The sequence below is a fragment of the Schistocerca gregaria genome, chromosome 5 (assembly GCF_023897955.1).
Source record: "Schistocerca gregaria isolate iqSchGreg1 chromosome 5, iqSchGreg1.2, whole genome shotgun sequence".
Classification (NCBI taxonomy): domain Eukaryota; kingdom Metazoa; phylum Arthropoda; class Insecta; order Orthoptera; family Acrididae; genus Schistocerca; species Schistocerca gregaria.
Window position 1 is genome coordinate 664,766,066 of NC_064924.1, and position 23,103 is coordinate 664,789,168.

At 43.1% G+C, this 23,103-nt stretch overlaps 1 protein-coding gene across 3 annotated transcripts in view; it reads right to left on the reverse strand.

Annotated features, from left to right (window-relative positions):
• Positions 1–23,103, reverse strand: part of LOC126272437 (tensin) — a 2,382,193-nt gene that overhangs the window by 489,382 nt on the left and 1,869,708 nt on the right. The window contains exon 1 of one of the 3 annotated variants that reach the window (XM_049975311.1): positions 3,385–3,473. The exons of the other annotated variants lie outside the window; for them this stretch is intronic. Within the exon in view, the coding sequence (XP_049831268.1) occupies positions 3,385–3,435 (51 nt within the window). The 5' untranslated portion in view covers positions 3,436–3,473. Of the gene's footprint in view, positions 1–3,384; positions 3,474–23,103 lie in introns of those variants that run through there. 3 annotated transcript variants of the gene reach the window in all.

Sequence of the window (23,103 nt, forward strand, 5' to 3'; positions counted from 1 at the left end):
TATTTCTAGGGTTTCAAACACGACTACGATAACTGATGTCAGTCTGGGTAACACAGTGTTAAGTGGATCAGTGGTTCAAACGGCTAGAAGAGGTGGAGCAAGTCGGGTATACTGTTTGCATGTGCCTGAAGAAGTACTTTATGAACTGACGTTGACGCTAAAGTGGCTACAAATGTGGATTTCTACGCATGGTCTAAAGCTGGCTGTGAACCCCAGTCCTTTGGGAAACGTCTTACTCCTGAGGGCATAAGTTTACTAACAGAAGTAGACGCTGCTAATTCTCTGCATATTTCACAATCTTTTTGAACACATATTTTGTGCTCCTGAATCATTGTTATGAATACTCACCACCCTGCATATCATGGTGGACTTAGAAAGATACAATAAATTGAGCAGTTTTATTGATTGATATTACCAAGGAATTATAATGCTAGGACCGTCTGACAGTTTGTAGTCTAAGAGTATAGATCACTGAGTAACAAACACAGAAAAAAAATTTTTAACGAAAAGAATGAGACAAGTGCCTTACAATTATCTGTGCACCGAAAAATGCTATCTTTAAATATAATGATTATAGTGTTCTACAATTATAATGCAGCCTCGATCTAGCAAGGCAGGGAATCGCCCCATCTTTGACTAAACGTCGCGTGGAATCCGTTGCAAAATAGTATTTCTGATGTCGAATCTAATCTAGATTACGTCTGACGCTCTATACTCAACACGGTACAGGTCTGTAGTCAACACACTATCAAACTAAAAAAAGCAATATCGTTGCAGAAATTTAGCTTCAGTATCAACCTGAGTTCTGTATTGGTATGAAAGACAAACAAACCATTTGTCACAACAGTTTAAGTCTAAAGTTTGATGCTTCAAATTTCATATGATATCTCGGTGTTCAGTACTTGCACTACCTCTTAACTGTTTGAGAGGTGAGTTCTTTCTTAATTTTTACACATCCCACCACGACGACTCCATTTTCACCTTCTGCATTCTAGCATCGATGAGATCTGAAAAAATTTGTCCAGTTTGACAGTTTTATGGTTGAGACTACTAGACTTTCCTCTGAAGTATTAAAAAACGGTCCGCTTAGTACATGCACTTAAGGAACTTTAGTATGAATGAAACTTTGTGCAAGAACGAGGAAGCTTTGAAGACCACAACGTATAAATCAGAATAAAGCGCCTTCTCAACACTTTCCCGAGAATATATAGTTTTTACATTACGCAAACAATTTTATTAAAGAAGTTGCTAAATTAGTGTGTCTATGCAACTAAATATTTTCAGAAGACCGCAAAACTTTGTTGTTTGACTAAGGATTTCCGAATCCTTTCGATGGCTACCTCGTAAATGTTACTAAAGATTCTGGTTCCTTTTGTACAACAAAATTTATAAACCTCCAAGAAACGTTCGGCATTGCTAAGCAATTTCTGGAAAAGCCCTGAGCACATCATCGCCGTAACATGTAAGATTTTACGAAATTATTGATGTTTGTTTGAATATTCAGCTAAGCTTACGACACGCGACGGAAAGTTAAGCCCTATGCTGATAATGCCTGTTACGAACATTATGACTGGATAACTATTTTTGGAAATAAGGGCATAAAACATTCTATATGATCTCACGTGTTATTAGTCAGTGTGTTGTGTCAACAGTACACAGAACAGTTAATTTTACAGCTTTTCATATGCAATTAACTGTGTTTTCACTCACATCGGAAAGATTGTTTCTTACACACCAGATGACTTTTAGTTATTTTTGAGCGGGTTTTACAGTTTCTAAAACTTTCTTCGTCTTTATACAGTTAATTGTTCTATTATGAAGCATCGAGGTAAATATTCCTAATACAACAATTAATATGAGTAGCCACTCGTCTTTAGATATTTGAAACGACCATTTCAGTTTATGTCTGTGCAATAGCGTGTACATATAGCCAACTCACTGCCGCTGTTTTATACAATTGTGCACATGGCTGACGTCAGCATAAAAGTTTATAGCTAATGTCTGCACGTAACAGTTCGCATATACAACTGTGAACTTTTTCCACTCCGTAAACGTGCTGACACACATTTCTCTAGGATGTATTGTACAAACACGCTCATGTCGGCCCGAATTTGGCGAAAATTTGCAACACTATGAAGACTGCACGTAATGCACTAAATGTTTGTAGGTGAAATACAGATAAATTTATAGCGTCTCACACGAGGAAGATTTCCCATACCATACAGCATTTTACTGAAAGAATTACTATTTTGCGAACACCGATAAAAATAAGATCCACAATATTCGTAGAAATTATCTAGTGTTCATGTAAACCATAAGTGTGATACTTCTTGTCTGTGAGTAGGGATGCATATTCTGCTAAGTTTCCAGCCAAGGGAACTGAGATGGAGGAAAGGAAAAATTGACGTGGGACTAACTAGTAATGCGCCATCGGAAAACACGGTTTCCTTTTAAAAAGACACTGAACCATCGTCGTTGCAGCAATTGCGACAGAAGCTGTCGCTAGAAATTTTCCTGACACACGCGAGCTGTCTCAAGGGCTTCGTAGCAAATAGTGTAAACAGCCATGTCAAGCAGTTGTTCGCGCAGAAGACGTCAGCACAAAATTTTGTGCGTTGTGTTGCACACAGCCGGCCGAGGTGGCCGAGCGGTTCTAGGAGCTTGAGCCTGGAACCGCGCGACCGCTACGGTCGTAGGTTCGAATCCTGCCTCGGGAATGGATGTGTGTGATGTCCTTAGGTTAGTTAGGTTTAAGTAGTTCTAAGTTCTAGGGGACTGATGACCTCAGATGCTGAGTCCCATAGTGCTCAGAGCCATTTGAACCATTTTGTTGCACATAACAATTCACAGACACAACTGTGGTTATTTTACACTCTGCAAACTAGCACACGTTTCTGTACAGCGTACTGCGCGAACAAGCTAGTGACAGGAATTGTACTCCAGTATGCATGCGGTTAACCTAACAAGCAACCCACTGAAGACTGCACTGACGTTACCGAAACGTTTATAGGTACAACTGGAAGTGATCTATGGAATCTCGCACTAGAAGAATTTCCGGTGCTATCCAACCTGTTACAGAGAGACGTGTTATTTCTTAACACGGTTAACAGTTTGATTCACGGAAGTCATAAAAATGGTTATCGACCAGTCATTTAAACCGGAGGTGTGGCAGCTGTTCTGTCTGAAACGGGATGCAAACTGAATGTAAGCAGCTGAGTTGGAGGAAGCAGAGAAACGGCTTACTACTAGCTAGTAACGCGTCACAAGTGTGCACGGCTTCCTGAGCAGTGAAACGACGATCGGCAGTCGTCGGAGCACCTGTGGCAGCGGTTGGTCGCATCCAGCGTGTGAGGGAAGGCGCCGAGTCGTCGCGGCGGCACCCACCTTGCAGCCGGCGAGGGCGGAGGCGTCGGCCGCGTGCCGGAGTCCCACCATGGCGGGCGCCGTGGTGCGGTGCTGCGCTGGTCCGCGGCTGCGCGCGCCGGCCGCCGACAGCCGACTGACCGCCGCTGATGTCACCGCGCGGCCTGGATACGCCGGCCAGCGACCACCCGCTCGCCCGGCCCGAGCACTCTCGCTTGTTTCTGCGTGCGCGCCAGCGGCGTCTTGAGCCGGGCTCACACAGGCAACAAAAGTACCGCCACTGCTAATCGCGAACTGCAGTTGCTTTGTAGTTGCATGTGTGAACTCTTAGTTTTCGGTGGGGCCATTTAAGAAGCGCGACTTTTGTCACGCCACAAAAAGTTGCACTTGGTTCTACTTCGTTGCGCCACTTTGCCTTCTCCATAATCGAATGACGTCATTCGATTGCTACCTCGCGGCTGGATCCAAACCTTTCTAGTGCGTATTCGTTCGCACATGGTGCTTTTGTTTGCGCGTTTGCTATTAATATGTCGGAAAACTGGACAACAGCGACAATTATGAGATTCTTGGAGGTGTATCAAGAACGAGAATGGCTTTGGGACCTCAAAAGCGAATCAGACAAAGACAGAAATTTGAGAGATGCTGCATTAATTGAAACAGTAAACAGTATGCGTGAATATGTACCTCAAATTGATGTAGCTACAACAAAATTAAAAATTCGAAGCATTCGAAATGCTTACCTGAATGAACATAAAAAAGTACTGAAATCACTTAAGCTTGATACACAGCTCAACAAGTACTCGAAATTCGTCTTCGACATCCGAAATTGGTTTACGAATGACTTTTCATCTTCGAATGTTAATTCTTTTATGAGCGTATTTGTTGCTCCCATATAATTTCTGCGCGATATTCACATAAGGATCCATTTGCATTTCGGTTTATTTGTTGTTAAGTCTTCGCTCAGTTCTAATGCCACAATTTGCGCCACAACATTAACGCAGGCCCAAATCATTTCAGCTGAGGCAGGTGACCCAATTTTGGAAACTGCGTAGTTACGAAGAATTTGTGACGTCTTGTGTGAACAGTAGCCCACAGCGCACTCCGGATTTACTTGACTTGGGGCGATACTTTCGTTGCGTATGTGGACCCGGCTTTACTCGAGCCGCAGTAAACTGTGGCAGCCCGCGATGAGGCAGAACCATGTCTCGTTTACAGAACTGCTAAGCAGTTCGTGACCACATCACAGTCCAACATAACAGCGATACTCCGTCACTTATCTCTTAGCCACTGTGATAGCAGCGCACCAAGCGGCCAGCAAGCGACACTTCTGAATACGTTATCGTGCGACTGCAAATACTATCGTTTAAATACACTACTGGCCATTCAAATTGCCACACCACGAAGATGGCGCGCTACAGACGGGAGATTTAACCGAGAGGAAGAAGATACTGTGATATGCGGATGATTAGCTTTTCAGAGCATTCACACAAGGTTGGTGCCGGTGGCGACACCTACAACGTGCCCTGACATGAGGAAAGGTTCCAACCGATTTCTCATACACAGACGGCAATTGACCGGTGTTGCCTGGTGAAACGTTGTTGTGATGCGTCGTGTAAGGAGGAGAAATGCGTAACATCACGTTTCCGACTGAAATGGAAGGGATTGTAGCATATCGCGATTGCGGTTTATCGTATCGCGACATTGCTGCTCGCGTTGATCGAGATCCAATGACTGTTAGCAGAATATGGAATCGGCGAGGGTAATACGGAACGCCGTGCTGGATCCCAACGGCCTCGTATCACTAGCAGTCGAGATGACAGGCATCTTATCCGCATGTAACGGATCGTGCAGCCACGTCTCGATCCCTAAGTCAACAGATGGGGACGATTGCAAGACAACAATCATCTGCCGACGTTTGCAGCAGTACGGACTATCAGCTAGGAGACAGTGGCTGCGGTTACCCTTGATGCTGCATCACAGGCAGGAGCGCCTGCCATGGTGTACTCGACTACGAACCTGGGTGCACGAATGACAAAACCTCATTTTTCCGGACGAATCCAGGTTCTGTTTACAGCATCATGATGGTCGCATAGGTGTTTGGCGACATCGCGGTGGACGCACATTTGAAGCGTGTATTCGTAATCACCATAGTGGCGTATCACCCGGAGGGATGGTATGGCGTGCCATTGGTTACACGTATCGGTCACCTCTTGTTCCCATGGACGGCACTTTGAACAGTGGACGTTACATTTCAGATATATTACGACCCGTGGCTCTACACTTCATTCGATCTCAGCGAAACCCTACATTTCAGCAGGATAATGCACGACCCCATGTTGCAGGTCCTGTACGGGCCTATCTGAATACAGAAAATGGTCGACTGCTGCCCTGGCCAGCACATTCTCCACATCTCTCACCAACTCAAAACGTCTGGTCAATTGTGGCCGAGCAACTGGCTCGTCACAATACGCCAGTCACTACTCTTGATGAACTGTGGTATCGTATTGAAACTGCATGGCACCTGTACCTGTACACGCCATCCAAGCTCTGTTTGACTCTATGTCCAGACGTGTCAAGGCCGTTATTACGGGCAGAGGTGGTTGTTTTGGGTACTGATTTCTCAGGATCTATGCACCCAAATTGCGTGAAAATGTAATCAAATGTAAGTTCTAGTATAATATTATTGTTCCATGAATACCCGTTTATCATCTGCATTTCTTCTTGGTGTAGTAATTTTAATGGCCAGTAGTGTAATTTATGCAATAGGAAGATTGTAAATGTGATAAAAATCTACACCACCTAAAAACTGACAACAAATTTGTCATTCTTTCGTTTCCCAAGGACCCTGGAAGGTACGGAACGCTGCATTACAGGACAGTTTATTTACGATTCTCCTGTAACGTATAGATATATACTGAAGATTGTCGCTTTACTTTAATAAGGAAAAATTTCTAGTTAATACCAAAAGAGCTGACCTTTTTCAGAGGGACCATCTGAATCTACCTAACAACGCGAAGATTTGTTCGCTCCACTTTCAGCCAAATAAGCAAAGATGGAACATAGTAAACATGAATGGGATGTAATATCTGTATTATTAAGCATGCCTAATAAGCCACCACACCTGTACTTGAAGGGAAAACCACACAAACGCGACGATAAAACGTCAAAAACAATAAAACTGTTTCCCAGGACAAACGAAACCAAATCCACATATGTTGCTACATATGATTCACAAATGGCAAGAACGTGCGACACACTCGCTTCTGGAAGAAAAATAATTACATTTACAAACATATTCGTGTATTAGAAAATCGAATAAAATGTAAGATCGGGCCAATCAACAGCTTTACGTGGCATGGATAGTGCCTATCGCAAATAGAGCAGACAACAACTGAAATATAAGGTTATCGTGCACGAATTACGAGTTTTATTCTATTTCTTTCAGTGAAATAAGATTCAGTTATACTCATATTCGTAAGTATTTCTGCGCGATTAAGTTGGAGCTTATCTCAGTGAATCGGTGAGATTCGGCTGTTTTTACGTTTATTTCATTATGACGCATGTCTTCTGATGTTACACACACCCTTGGAAGAAGAAAAATAATGTATGTATTTTGTAGATCACTTACAAAAAGGATGAATAGCAAACATTATATTACGATGCAGGTGACTGTGCTTTCTCGACGCTCGGCATGTGTGTCTATAAACTGTCCGCTTAATGGTGAGATATTCTGCTGGCTGTTAAGACCTCCATATCCGTCCGCGATAGAACATGTGTAACACAGGTTCAGATGTCAACTCCGTCCCAGTGCCAGCATGCAAGAACTCCAAGGACCAGTTACAACAGTTGAGGGTAAACACGACTCAGGAGAGGATAACACGGCTTTGTAACGCTCTTCCTAACCGAATCAGTGCTGCATATGGGCAGAGGGGATGTGACGTCGTACTAATAAGTAGGCTGGTACTGTTAAGTTCTTTGTAAATCTAACTCGCTTTTGTAATCGCATACTGCATAAATCTGTGAAGTTTTATTTCGTTTTCCTCCTCGCCATCTGAGTGCTTCACTTTTTCGTCAGGGAGTGTATGCAATAATGCAGTTTAATACGATATTCTTGATACTGAATGATACGTTTAAAGGATTTATCTCTCTCATCATTCGCGCCACATTATCTGGGTAATGATATTGTGATATTAAGACAAGGTGCAATGTTTCTAGTCCTATAGGTCAACCAAAGTCGTTTATTAGAGAACGCCAACGGTTCGGTTACAGAATTACTTTGTTTTTCCTGCGGATACAAGAATAAGCTGCCATCATCAAAACTGTTTCACTTACTTAGCTGAATAAAATATGAGAGTCACTGTGCTATGTAATGATTCTAAATGGTCTTGAAGACACCCAACATAGTCTCTTTTATTCTTTAGCATTATTTCTGTCTTATCTCTCAACTGACTGTAATCTGCTCTTGCCGACAACTGACGGAAGTGGAAGACCAAGTATTTAATCCAAGAAAATTACGGACAACCATCTGTCGTCCTATAATCGTTGCTTTCACAAACTTTATTTGCACGTTTCTCCCAGCCATGAGTTACGAACGTTGAGACTATTTTGCATTTGACATGTCCATCTGAGAACTTTAATTGAGGAAGCTCAGAATGTGTTCGCCTGAGTTATTTAATGAAGCAGCCGTAATTTGTGAAAGTAAATTAAATTCAGAAACTTTTACCTAGCTTTGCTGACATCACAAATTAATTAACAAGTATTTTCCATTTAATAAACTGGTAGCAAAAATTCGGAGCAGTAGTTTCCTGCTCATGTAATTTCCTCCCTTCATTCTGAATTCATTTGCCCGTATTTCAAGTACGGCATTAAGTGGAATGAGGAAGTTCGTTAAGTGGCGTCAGTGTGCATCTAGTTTTATTTCTTCTTTAGGCACTCAAGTGGTGTTTCACTCCAGTGTTGCCAGATACGTCCGCTGATGTGCGCAGAATCTGGATCACATGTACTCCTATTCACACAGACGGTGCACATATTACGTGCTTCTACGAACATGTACAGACGTCGCCTCTGTAAGATGTTTGATCCATTTCCAAAACGTGCTTTCGCGTTTAGTAGATCAACCAAAGAATACATTACATATTTCCGAATGAGTGAGTGTATATTAATGTCAAGTAATAATGATCCGTTGACACATACTTCTCATTAGCCTTTGTTCTGCGAAAGAATTATTTCTGTACGATATATTTCTCGTTATAGTACACAACAACCAAAGATGTTAAGAAATGCTCCCGTTTGTATAGGGACAGAGATTCAGCTATCAAAACTGACATCTGAGCTCAGTAGCTCAACTACTATATCAGTACATGAAACATTTTAAATAGAATAACGAAACTTACATAACAAATATAGTAATTTGACTCTCAGGTCGCTACGAACTGAAACTTAATGCACTGGAAATTCTAGTAAACAAATAGTATCGACAGGCCTCACCAGCATCTACTTGATTCACACATCTAATCTTCACTATACTTCTGTAACACAACATTTCAAAAGCTTCTGTTCCCTCCTAGTCTGAACTGCTTATCGTCTACTTTTCGCTTCCGTACAGGGATACTCTCCTCAAGAGTACCTTCACAAATAACTTCCTTGCACTTAACAGGGTGTTAGAACTTCCCAGAGCATGCCACATAATTACTAAATGGTATTTTCTGCACAGTCGTAAATGCATCAGTAAGTGAACTACACCTATCAGTATAGACTACCCGTTTTGGCTAAAAGCGTCCACATCAAACACCTGACCCGCTGCTCAGGGGAAAGTAAACATTAACTGCTTGCTCTTGTCTCATGTATATGTACTTCAGAGTACTATCCAACCTGAAAACATACTACGCCTAAAAGATACAATTAGTGCACTGCAAATGAAACATATACTGATGTTCAGTAGACTGGTCTCAGTCACCAATAAAATTATCTGAACTTGTCATTCTAGCCCCCTGTAGATTAATGAATTCCTCTTTTTCGATAATGGTTTTATTCTATAGTCAATCTACATTTTCTATCCTCTCTACTTCAGCCACCTTCCGCTTATTTACTGCCCAAATACCAAAACTAATCTAGTAATTTTCTATTTCTCTCTGCATCGCCTGATTTACTTCGAGTGCACTCTAACACTCTTGATTTTCTTTTGTTAATGTTCATCTAATAATATCTTTTGAAGACACTACTCAAATCGTTCAACTACTGTTTTAAGGTTTTATCCGTCTCTGGGAGAATTACAATGTCATCAACAAGCCTCAAAGCTTTTTCCGGTTCTTCCTGAACTTTAATTTTTGCTTGGTTTCCTTTACTGGTGGCTCAATGTACACACTGAGTAACGTCTACCTCTACATCTACATTTATAACTATATTCTGCAAGCCATCGTTAAGTGCAAGGCAGAGGGTATGTCCCATTGTACCAGTTATTACGGTTTCACATTTGTAGCGCGGGAAGAATGGTTGTCTGAATACCTCTGAGCGTGCCGTAATAACACTAATCTTCTCCTCACGATCCCTATATGAGCTATACGTAGGGGAATATAGTATATTCACAGAGTCATCCTCTGAAGCTAGTTCTTGAAACTTTGTTAACAGACTGTCTCGTTATAGTTTACGTCTGTCCTCAAGAGTCTGTGGGTTCAGTTTCTTCAGCATCTCTGTGACACTCTCCCATGGGTCAGATTAACGCGTTGCCTTTCTGTGTATACCTTCCATATGCCGTATCTCATACGATTATACGGATTTGCGCAATATTCCAGAATGGGTCGCACGAATGAACTTGTGTGTGTTGGCCGATTGCATCTGTGACTGAATGGTAATGTAGTCATACGATACTACGTTTTTCTTTCTTTTTGTGAAGTATGCAGTTTTCCATTTCTAAAAATATAAAGCAAGTTGTGAATCTTTCCATCCCTTTCTGATTTTTTTTATGATATGACTGAATATTTATGCAGCTTCTTTCAGACAGTACTTCATTATAGATAACTCCGTCATCTGCAAAAAGTCTGATATTACTGTTAATATTGGCTGCAAGCTGATAAATATATAGAAGATGAACAATAAGGTTCCGATGGCACACCCGAAGTTACTTCTACAACTTACGGCGAGTCACCATCCAAGATAACATGCTGTGTCCTCCCTACCAAAAAGTCCTCGACCCACTCTCAAATTTCGCTTGAACTCAAATACGATTGTATTTTAGAAAATAAGCGTAGGAGTGGTATTGAGTCAAATGAAAAAACAAACACCGTCAAAACATGCCATGAAGGCCCAACGGTACAGACCGGCTTCCGTGTCTTCCCCAGGTCTTAGGCGTCACCGAATGACTGAGTCAAATTTTTTTCTGGAGTGGAGAAAGGGTGCAAAGGAACAGTTCACGAAGATGAACGAAACGACCAAGGAACGATCGGTTCATAGTTCTCTAGTTCACTTCGGTCGCGGCGGTCACTTGGGCAGTTCTCGTTCCTGCCTCGGTCGCGCGCTCGTCTCAGTCTCGGCCGCACTCGTCGTTCTTCGCATGACCACCTGTCTCAGTTCCACTGCCGACTGCTCCCAGTTAGTTCAGTATCCAGTTCTTCGTTTCGTTCACTGCGCTCGCCCATTTTACGTGTGTTCCAAACTGTTGTTGCACTTGGTTCCGCCTATTCAGCGTCCACGACTGGTAATCAAAAAGTATTTTATAGTTACATAAATTACATAAAAATTACGTTGTATGTAATAGATACATCTTTCAGGTAACAAAAGGGCATATCAGCTCACTTCATTATATCTATGAACAGCAGAAGACATACTTATAATAAGGCAAGTTTTTTTGTTATTCATAAATTTTTTGGTTTCATCGACTTGATTTAGCAGCTAACTTACAATAATTTGCTTAATTTTTAGTGTAAGAAAACTCATATAAAACGATTTTCGTGTATCTTTCATATACAAAACATTGCATTTAGGAAGGCTCTAATTATTTTTAAGTTTGGTTTTTTCCAATTTGCATTACCTGCTAATTTGGTTTCTTTGAAAAAAAAAAAAAAAGTGGGTTGTGGATCATTTTGGCTCAGTAGGAAAAGCGGTGTCTCTCCATTTGAAAAGACATAGATTGCAATAAAATCGTATTTACTTATTATCTCTGCCGGCCGCGGTGGTCTCACGGTTAAGGCGCTCAGTCCGGAACCGCGTGACTGCTACGGTCGCAGGTTCGAATCCTGCCTCGGGCATGGATGTGTGTGATGTGCTTAGGTTAGTTAGGTTTAAGTAGTTCTAAGTTCTAGGGGACTGATGACAACAGATGTTAAGTCCCATAGTGCTCAGAGCCATTTTAACTTAATTATCTCAAAAACATTTGTTCAGAAGGAGCTTTCAAACCAAAAACTTTATTACTGCGAACTTAATTATTATTATTATTATTATTATTATTATTATTATTATTGCTGCATTAACTTTAATAATGCAAGATAAAAACCTAATTTTTACTAAGCGTGTGACGCAAGTATGAGAAAACCACATTTTATTTTATGCTTCCATAACGTCTCTACTTCGCCTACGAACTCAGAGACAACGTGAAGTATATATAGGGTGTAAACGATTGTTGTTTACAACGTAGCATAGCTATGTAGTGGAAGTCGAAACGAAGAATTTTATACAGGACACTTGTGGTCTATTAAGTTGGGAAACAGCCACCAACAGGTTTACAAGACTACATGCGCTATAGCGCATGCGGGTCGCGTGAGATTTTCATGTTCTCCAGTTCTCTACACATCGTCATCCATTGTTTCGCAATTGTTGCTTGGATTAGCGTGTTCGTGTTATTTCTTCAGTGACTAATTATTACATGTTTGTTTGTTGCATCTGCTCGTAACGGGCAACACATCGTCCGTAACTGGCGAGCAGTCTGTACTCGGGGCCGGTTTTCCGTGCGCCACCCTATATTATTTCCCTGTGATCAGCCACACAAGGCTACGGTTGGCTAAACGAGAGGTTATGCAGAATCAGAGAAATTACTTCCAAAAGTGTGTAAGAATTCTGTACTCTATACTCCACCCCATCCTTCAGTCACCTAGACTACTAAAGTGCGCGTCATTTACGACGGCAGGCCGAGCTTAGGTTCGTTCTGCGCATCTGACGTCACAAAACACAGTCAGCCAATGAACAGAGAGCGACGTCGCCAGAGCTCGACTGCAGTGCAGAGCACGGACGAGTGTCTTCAGTTTTGCAAACGGTCAGTCATAAATAAAGTAACTGAACAAAAGCAATGTCTTGATAGCAGACTTTCTTTTATAGAAAGTTTGGAAAAAACATTCTTTATACTAATTGATTCATATTCTATTAATTAATTAAACCAAACAAGCAATAAGCCTCCTAATTCAGGCGATAACAAGGAAAGGTGTTTGTATTATTCTCACTAACCGCTTTTTCGCAATAAAGAACAGTGGTAACTGTTTATTTCCTACTGTACTTCGACGAAACGTGAGTAATTCATAATCACACCAACAGTGTTTGTCGGTATTTTGCGTGATATTTTAAAGTCATGTGCGAAATCTATTGAATGACGAGCTACGTTAGCGTAATGGTTTAAGTTAATGGCTGCTCAGCGAATGGTTCTGAGTTCAAACCTTGCTTGGTGCTAAATATTTTTTTTTTTATTTAAAAACAATATCGAAGTGTCTTACTTCATGAATTATATTAGTTTGAATGCATTTTTTTGAAATTTCTAATGGCAACTAAAACATTGTTCGGTGCTAAATATTTTTTCAAATTTAAAAACAATATGTAAGAGTCTTACTTCATGAAATTTTTTCATATGAATGTAATTTTTTGAAATTTCTAGTGGCAACTAAAATCGACCATACGGAAATTATACGCTATGGACTTTTAATTCCGTAAACTGTTCAAAATTTCGTGCAATGTAATGCTGCACAATAACTGCGTTGAACATCGAAACAAAATTAAGTCATTTATGGCTGGGAGGGGGGGGGGGGGGGGGAGGTATCAATAAAGAAGATGTGCAAAAATCAAATTTTTGGACCAAATAGTTTTTGTGAATTCGAATGATAAAGTGTGTCAAAGCAGTCGAAACGCCATGTGGCTGCACAGGCGAGCAGTGCAGTGATGACAAAATCGCTCACAGCGCGGAATGCGGGGGAGCACGTCTCTGTAGCAGCGAAAGGGTTAACGCGGCCGTGGTGGCTTTGCATCATAAACTGCGCGCTCTCCCTACATCTACATCTACATCTACATCCGTACTCCGCAAGCCACCTGACGGTGTGTGGCGGAGGGTACCCTGAGTACCTCTATCGGTTCTCCCTTCTATTCCAGTCTCGTATTGTACGTGGAAAGAAGAATTGTCGGTATGCTTCTGTGTGGGCTCTAATCTCTCTGATTTTATCCTCATGGTCTCTTCGCGACATATACGTAGGAGGGAGCAATATACTGCTTGACTCTTCGGTGAAGGTATGTTCTCGAAACTTCACCAAAAGCCCGTACCGAGCTACTGAGCGTCTCTCCTGCAGAGTCTTCCACTGGAGTTTATCTATCATCTCCGTAACGCTTTCGCAATTACTAAATGATCCTGTAACGAAGCGCGCTGCTCTCCGTTGGATCTTCTCTATCTGTTCTATCAACCCTACCTGGTGCGGATCCCACACTGCTGAGCAGTATTCAAGCATTGGGCGAACAAGCGTACTGTAACCTACTTCCTTTGTTGTCGGATTGCATTTCCTTAGGATTCTTCCAATGAATCTCAGTCTGGCATCTGCTTTACCGACGATCAACTTTATATGGTCATTCCATTTTAAATCACTCCTAATGCGTACTCCCAGATAATTTATGGAATTAACTGCTTCCAGTTGCTGACCTGCTATTTTGTAGCTAAATGATAAGGGACCTATCTTTCTATGTATTCGCATCACATTACACTTCGCTACATTGAGATTCAATTGCCATTCCGTGCACCATGCGTCAATTCGCTGCAGATCCTCCTGCATGTCAGTACAATTTTCCATTGTTGCAACCTCTCGATACACCACAGCATCATCTGCAAAAAGCCTCAGTGAACTTCCGATGTCATCCACCAGGTCATTTATGTATATTGTGAATAGCAACGGTCCTATGACACTCCCCTGCGGCACACCTGAAATCACTCTTACTTCGGAAGTTTGCGAACTATACTATACTATGGCGCTGCTTCTCTTGGCGCGTGCAACTGGCAACGCAGCAATCTCCCGCGTGTGGACGGGCATGCGCGAACCGCCAAGATAAAAGAATTGAACTATAGTTTTCAGTTTTCCATAAGAACCATATACCAAGCACAAATGAACGGTGAACAAGTAAAAATGACCGGTTCCCAAAACAGAACGATCAGCAGTGAACTCGTTGCCAAGCATGGAGTCTGCCCGTCTCTAGGGGACAGACAGCGCGCGCGCCCGGCAGGTAGCAGCGAGCGAGTGTGGCGGGCTGCGCCGGGCCGCTGTGTCGCGCTTATCGCCGCGTCGCAGCATTCCCTGGCTGCCTCCGTCGTCATTCTCGGAATGCGGCTCTTCAAATAGCGATACGGCCGCGCCTGCGCGCTCCGCTGTCAGCTGTCAGCCTGCGCGGGACCCACGTGCTGCCCGCCGGCGGAAGACCGCTAATTACGCCAGCTGTTGTCACCTGCCGAGGCGGGCGCCGTTCACAACAGACCGCCGACTTGTGGCGCGAACAGCCGAACGGAAGCTATCAGTAGAGTCGGTAGTAGTTTTAAACGTGGGATGGATTATTACTCATTACTCCAAATAAGAAGTGAGACAACCAACATTACAGCCTTTCTAACAACTTTACACTGAGGCGACATAAGCCGTGGGATAGTGATATAGCCGGCCGGTTTGGCCGTGCGGTTCTAGGCGCTTCAGTCTGGAACCGCGTGACTGCTACGGTCGCAGGTTCGAATCCTGCCTCGGGCATGGATGCGTGTGATGTCCTTAGGTTAGTTCGGTTTAAGTAGTTCTAAGTTCTAGGGCACTGATGACCACAGATGGTAAGTCCCATAGTGCTCAGATCCATTTGAACCATATGATAGTGATATGCACATATGGCGATAGTATCGCGTTTACACAGGGTATAGAATGACAGTGCATTGGCGGAGCCTTCATTTGTGCTCAGCTGATTCGTGTGACAAGGTTTTCGATGTGATTATGGTCTCACGATGGGAATTAACAGACTTTGAACGATATTCATTTCGAAAATTGCTGGAGAAGTCAGTATCCCGAGATACTGGCCATTAAAATTGCTACACCAAGAAGAAACGCAGATGATAAATGGGTATTCATTGCTCAAATATATTATACTAGAACTGACATTTGATTACATTTTCACGCAATTTGGGTGCATAGATCCTGAGAAATCAGTACCCCACGAAGCCATGGACTCAAGTTGTCAACAAGGCACTGTGCTCCATAATGTTGGCTGTGTTTACATGGCATGGTCTCGATCCTTTTGTCTAACTGAATCGATTGTTGACTAGAAATGGTTATGTTCGGCTACTTGGAGTCACTGATGGACGCAAACAACGATAGAATTTTTATTGACGACAATACGCCATGCCATTCGTGATTTGTTTGAAGAACATTCTGGGCAATTCGCGCGAATGATTTAGCGGTCCAGATCGCCCAACATGAATCCCATCGACCATTTACTGGACATAGTGGAGAGGTAAGTTCGTGCACAAAATCCTCCACCAGCTACACTTCCTCAGTTACGGACGGCTATCTAGGCAGCATGCCTGAGTATTTCTGCAGGGGATTTTCAAGAACTTGTTGAGTCCATGCCACGTCGATTTGCTGCTCTATCGGAGGGGGGGGGGGGGGGGTGAAAGAAGGTTCAACAAATGTTTCAAATGGCTCTGAGCACCATGTGACTTAACATCTGAGGTCACCACTCCTCTAGAACTTAGAACTTCTTAAACCTAACTGTGCACCCATGACTTTGGTCACTTCAGTGCATTTCAATTTCGCAGTTCCACAGATTCAACGTAATCGCCCCGTGCCCCCACTCAATATTTACATCGATCATTTGAGTTGTGGAAAGAACACTGGAAGTCATGATCGTGTACTTTTTTCCAGCTTATTGGCCACAGTGTCACTGATACGTTCCCCTTTTAAAGCAAATTTTATTTTCAAAAATACAAAAGAAATCTACAGATCCTAAATCAGGAGAATAGTATTGGTTTTGAGTGCACAGATCTGTTCTAATGCTAAAAACTGTTTCAATGGTAGGCACAGAGAGGTAGTGCATTGTCATGTATAAGAATCTAACTGACACAAACCGTGAACAAATTTCTCTCTCTTGCATATCATTCTCTACAACAAACGTGACACTTTAAGTACTGACACCAAGTTCCACTGCAGGCATTCTGCTGGTAATCCTTCTATACCGGCAACAGCTTCCTCGGCTTTTTCCAAATTTTCATCCACCCGAGCAGACACAGAACGTCCGATGCTTCGTTAATCTTCTAAGGATTACCATCCGTTATTAAACACTGAAAACCAGCGGAACGCATGTGCACGACTACGACGATCATCTCCGTAAACACATCACGTGTTTTTGCAAGCATCTGATGCCGTTTCCCCCAATTAAAATTAAAATGTTTTCACAGCTCTTTGATCCACGATGCAACGTTTGACTGCCCTTGCTTGCACAACGTTGCGCTCCGGCAGTGGTGCATCCACTGGTTGAGTCATCCACACGATCGATGCGATGCGTCTGCGTGTTTACCGCGATCTAGCGCGCCCGTGACGTGGTACCCATATTTGGGGCGTTTCTTGAAAATGCCCTAGAAAAAAAAGTCTCATTACTTATTTGGAACACTGTGTGTTCACACACACTCCTTTCGTGTGAAACTAGTCTTTGACAGTAACCGAATGGAAGAAACCGATACTGGCTGCGGCAGTTTTATGTGTTGACTGGATTTTTTCTTTTCAAGCAAAACCAGTCTCCGGTCTTCGTTTTATATGAATGCCTGGTGTCTGTTATTTCGGATATACAACTGATTCGTCTCAATGGACAATGAATCCACCACATTCAGTGTGTATGCACACTTACGTGGTTAACGCAACTACCTCGTAAGAAGGAGATCCCCAGTTCGAATCGCGGTCCAACACACATTTTCAATCGCCACAACTGATACCGCAAAAAGTCCTGACGCAGCTGATATCAATAGTCCCTTTCCATTTCCCCCAACCTCTCCGTCTTCATTGTACATAATCTAGTGTTTCTGTTGCTTCTGTCGGCCAGTATGAGACTGATTTTTACGCAGTTTCCTCACACTCTTTTAGGCAAATACTGCGCTGGTTAAGCACCCAAGGAATAATGACAGATGATGCCAAACTATTTTTCGCGAAAAAAATATGCTTCATAATTAAGTGATAAAGTCACCGAATGATTGACATATGCAGTATGCTGTATACTTTCTGTTCACGTCACATCAGCTATTACCGAAAGGGAATTATCGGTGATGGGTGTAACCCGACGGCAAGAAAGAGATACAGCTTCAATTGTATTTAAATTACAACAATGTAAAAATAAATTAGAGCGTAGCAGCAGTTACTACAATTGATATTTAATGTCATAAGTACAAAAATCTCTTATTTAAGTAAATACATAAAATTTGAAAACAGCTCTTTCATATAGGTATATTATTTTTTATCTCTCCTGGAAATAAGATATTTGTGTTTAAAAATGAAAGCAAACTTAGTCATGGATCATGTACAGTGTATCGCAGAAGGACGTGGAAGGAACTATAATTCGAAGTAAAAAGGTCGAGTAAGAATGGGTTCTAAAATGCATACCTTAAAAACTATGAGCACTTTTTCATCTCAGATACTGTGAAGCACATCTTTTCTAGTGAACTGCGGTCTGCACTATCCCGGATGACCACCGCCTACGAGCACGGTGACCACCTGGGAAGGCACAGTGGTATTATTGTTGTCGTTATGATTTGGATGGCCATCAGGTATGACTTCAGGTCACGCCTGGTACTAACTGAGGTAACTCAGGCACGTCAGGAGCGTTCTGCGTCCTCATGTCTTAGCTCCAGTGAGGTAGAGTTGTAGATCGATTTTCCAACAGGACAATGTTCGTCCATACAAGGTACGTGTCTCTATGAACTGTGTGCATGATGCTGTGGTACTCCAGTGGCTAACATGATCCTCATATGTGTCTCCAACAGAACATACAGTATGTGATCGAAAGTATCCGGACACCACCAAATCATACGTTTTTCATATTACGTGCATTGTGCTCCCAACTACTGCCAGGTACTCATATCAGCGACCTCAGTAGCCATTAAACATCGCGAGAGAGCGGAATGGGGCGCTCCGCGGAAGTCACGAACTTCGAACGTGGTCAGGTGGCTCGGTGTCACTTGTGTCATACGTCTGTACGCAAGATTTCCACACTCCTAAACATCCCTGGGTCCACTGTTCCCGATGTGATAGTGAAGTGGAAACGTGAAGGGATACGTACAGCAAAAAAGCGTACAGGCCGACCTCGTCTGTTGATTGAGAGAGACCGCCGACCGTTGAAGTGTGTCGTAATGTGTAATAGGCAGACATCTATCCAGACCATCACATTATGGAGAAGAAGACGTCTGGCCTCAAAATACTGGGAGCTCTCCTCCCATTTCTGAAGAGCTCATACCTCAGCCAACGCACGAAACTCCAGTTGTACCATGCCACAGTCGAACCATCTACTTTGTATGGATCGACCTCTTGGGGTACTATGTGTGCCACTAACTACAATAATTTACAGGTAGTGCAAAGCAGATGCCTACGATGGATCACTGGAGCCCAATGGTGGATCCGAAATCGTGCCATTCATCGAGCCTTAAGTGAATCTTACCTTCCAGCAAGGTCAAGGAGAAGTCACGAACCTTATTTCGGAAGTTGGCCATGCTACGTGACAGTACACCACAGCTCACCACAGTAGGTACGGCAGAACCCTTACGCAACCACAAATATAAAGTACCGAAGGCGATAGTATTTGAGCCTCCATAAATGATATCCCTACGTAATTCTCCATAATTTAAGGACATATAGTCCTTTAGCACTTCTACATACGTTTTCACACACACCAAAAGCAGCAAGTTAAAGGACCCTTATGTGTGCCCAAACTAAAGCTGAAAGAAGAATAAATAAATAAAGAGAAAATTTTTTACCCCTTCCATTCCCTACAGAAGTAAAAATCAACGAAGTTGATCATCAGACTTCAGCACCACCACCCAAATTAAAAAAAAAAATTTAAAAAAATATCTATCCAGACCATCACACAGGAATTCCAGACTGCATCAAGATCCATTGCAAGTGCTATGACAGTTAGGCGTGAGGTGAGAAAACTTGGATTTCATGGTCAAGCGGCTGCTCATAAGCCACACATCTCGCCGGTAAATTCAAAATGACACCGCACTTGGTGTCAGGAGCGTAAACTGGAAATTTGCTGTAAGGTCTTATGGTACCAAACTGCTGAGGTCATCGATCCCGAAGCTTACGCACTACCTAAGCTAACTGAACTAACTTACGCTCAGGACAACACACACACCCATGAGCCGAGGGAGGACTCAAGCCTCCGACGGGGGGAGCCTCGTGGACCGTGACAAGGCGCCCCAGACCACGCAGCTACCCCGCACGGCCAAGGAGCGTAAACATTGGACGATTAAACAGTGGGAAAACGTTGAGTGGAGTGACGAATCACGGTACACAATGTGGCCATGCGATGGCAGGCAGTGGGTATGGTGAATGTCCGTTGAACGTCATCTGAGAGCGTGTGCAGTGCCAACAGTAAAATTCACCTCTCTTCAGTGAAGCACTCCGTGAAGAATGGGCTGCCATTCCCCAAGAAACATCTCAGCACCTGATTGAACGTATGCATGCGAGAGTGGAAGCTGCCATCAAGGCTAAGAGTGGGCCAACACCACACTGAATTCCAGCATTACCGATGGAGTGCGCCACTTATTTGTAAGTCATTTTCAGCCAGGTGCCCGGATACTTTTGATCACATAGTGTATGTGGGACAACTCAGACGCCAGTTCCGTCCCAGAGCTAACAACCTGGTTATCAACGACCAGTTAAACAGTTGTGGCCAGCTTGCCTCAGGAGAGAATGGGACAGCTTCACGACACCCTTCCCAAATGAATCAGTGCTTTCATTCAGGCCAGCGTGGATGCAACATCGTACTGACAAAGAGGTTCGCTCTGCCGAATTCACTGTAAATATGATTAGATTTTGTAATCACTGCAGTACCATCACATACAGTGTCAACCTATGAAGTTTCATTTCCTTTCCTCCTTCCCTTTTGAGTGCTTGACTATTTTGTCAGGCAATGTATAAAAAATGAACTGTAGTATTCTGAGAAGGAAACATTTAGGCTTATCTTAATGTTAACTCGCATATAATGGGAGTAGGAAGTCCCATTTTCGCTTCACAACTTCACATCCTCCGTGATTACTTGTAAAGTAGGAAAAGGGCGGTTGCAGTCTACTGGGAGATGGGCTGCGACGAGTGGCCGGCAGCCGCCACGTTGCTCACACTGCGCGAATGTCGTAATCACGTGCAGCATTTTGTTCGACACGTCGCGATAAAAATCGATCCGTATCGGGACCAGTTCTTTGGCCACTGCGGTAACCGTACACGAAAAGCTGGCGCCAAGATTAAAGGGGTATAAAAAAAAAAAAGAAAGACGTAAAAGCGGGAGGCTGGACCGCGAGATAAAAAAGAAAGAAAGAACGTGAATCCTGTTGCTACGTGCGTCGAATTTTTAAAGAGCCACCGCTGGCATCGCTACGGTCGCCCTGAATGGCGGCAGTGACGGAACCTGAGCGTGGCGCAATCCGATGAGTTTGACGTGAGTTAACTCAGAGTCCGACAAAAACATGTTAAAAACGAGTATTTCGGAATTCTCAAGACTTCTACGCGTACATATCGTGCTCTTCCGAGTGCCGGAGCATTTACAAATAGATGCCCGTGGCTTCTGCTTACTTTCTCAACAGAACTTACTGTTGTCTTAGACGCAACACTGTGTGATCTGAGTAACGAGATAGAGTCGAACTAAGGCCTGTTTATGAAAGAGTATGAGAAGATGTACGCCGTAACACGATAGTTGAAAGTCGAGTTGATACGCGTTTAGCAATGCATAAAATGGATATCCATGGTATTCTGGTTTCAACTGAAGCAAACTGAACTGGAAAAACAATTATATTAAGAGATTAACGAACTTTCTATAGAAGTTAAAACTAGACTGGAACATACTCACAGAAAAAAAGCCTGCGTAAACTCTGTCGTTAGAGTGGACCTTTTCAAAAGTAGGAAAACCACAAAATAATTTCCTACATGGTGTGCTGCGGAAGTCACCTGAAGTACTAGTGGGGTTAAGAGCAGGAAGAGCAGGTGCAAGCACGCATTACCCTTACTTCCAGCACAGTTTTAAAAAAAGAACTATACCACGAGCATATTGGAGTAAGTTTTATTCGGGAATTATGTGATGAATAATCTTTATTGATCTCTACTTACAAACTGGAAAGAGCGTAATAGCGTTCTGAATTGTGTGTACGCATTGTCTCTTCTGTTGGAAGCTTTGGGTCTTGAATGAACAACATGGTGGCTAGCTAGCCGTCGGCGGTCATAGGTGAAAAAAAAAAAAACTGCAAACAAAGGTTTGTGAGGCGCCTCACGAGGCCACTTCGTGAAGATGAGGGCGTGGATTGGAAAGCAGTCTAAATAAAAATGTTTTTCATAGAGCGGTAACATACTAGCGCGGACCATTGCACGTTATTTTGACCCCAAGATTTGATACACCTTAGTGTGTGTGCGCGATGAAATAGCGCGTGTGATATGCTCGCATCGTATCTCACTGGCGAACCGTCCACTGTCATACGTGACGTTTTATCGCTGTAATGAGTGTTCCATGACATTTCACGTTTACAGCCGGATGACATCGACGTCTTACCGCGATATTTCGTCTGACAACCATTCAGTCATCGTCAGGTAAGTGTTCTGCACTAGCGACCGCTGGACAGTGTCAATAATTTTATACAAAAAACAGACGTGTGCGCTTTTGGTTACCGTTGCATGAGCACCGTTGTTGAGTTTAGCGCCCTCTTCCAATATTGCTCGATCTGTGGCGCGCAGGCGCGTGCGTAATGCTGACTTACTTCCACGCCTCCTGTCAGACTGCGGGCCTACATAATTAAAATTCAGGTGTCAACATAATAGAATTAAATGTCGCTAGAAGCGTCATTAGGCGGGAACATCGGCTTTTGAAGATCCTTTCGTTCGCCAATACCACTCTTCAGTTAACCCGAAGCTTCAGCAAGACAATGCACTACGTCTCTGCCCCCGATTGGCGTCATACAGTTTTAAGAAACACGCCATGCACGTGACAGTGCCTGCATAGTACACTCACGCCACCTGACTTAAAACCTACATCTCTGACGCCATCAGACGGGATGTGCGGATCTGGACAAAGGTCCAACCCCAACATCCACCAGTTGCAATCGGCTGTTGACTGGCTTTCAATGAGGACAGCTCCCAATGTTTTCGGTGTCTCATGGATCCAGCGAGGCGAAGCGTCGCCGCCATCATAATGGAAAAGCGTGCTACACGCTTCTACTTAGGTGCGCCTAATTCAATTGTCCAGGAGCGTATTTACAGCGTCGATGAGCGATGATGAATTTGATTGGTTATTAGCTGC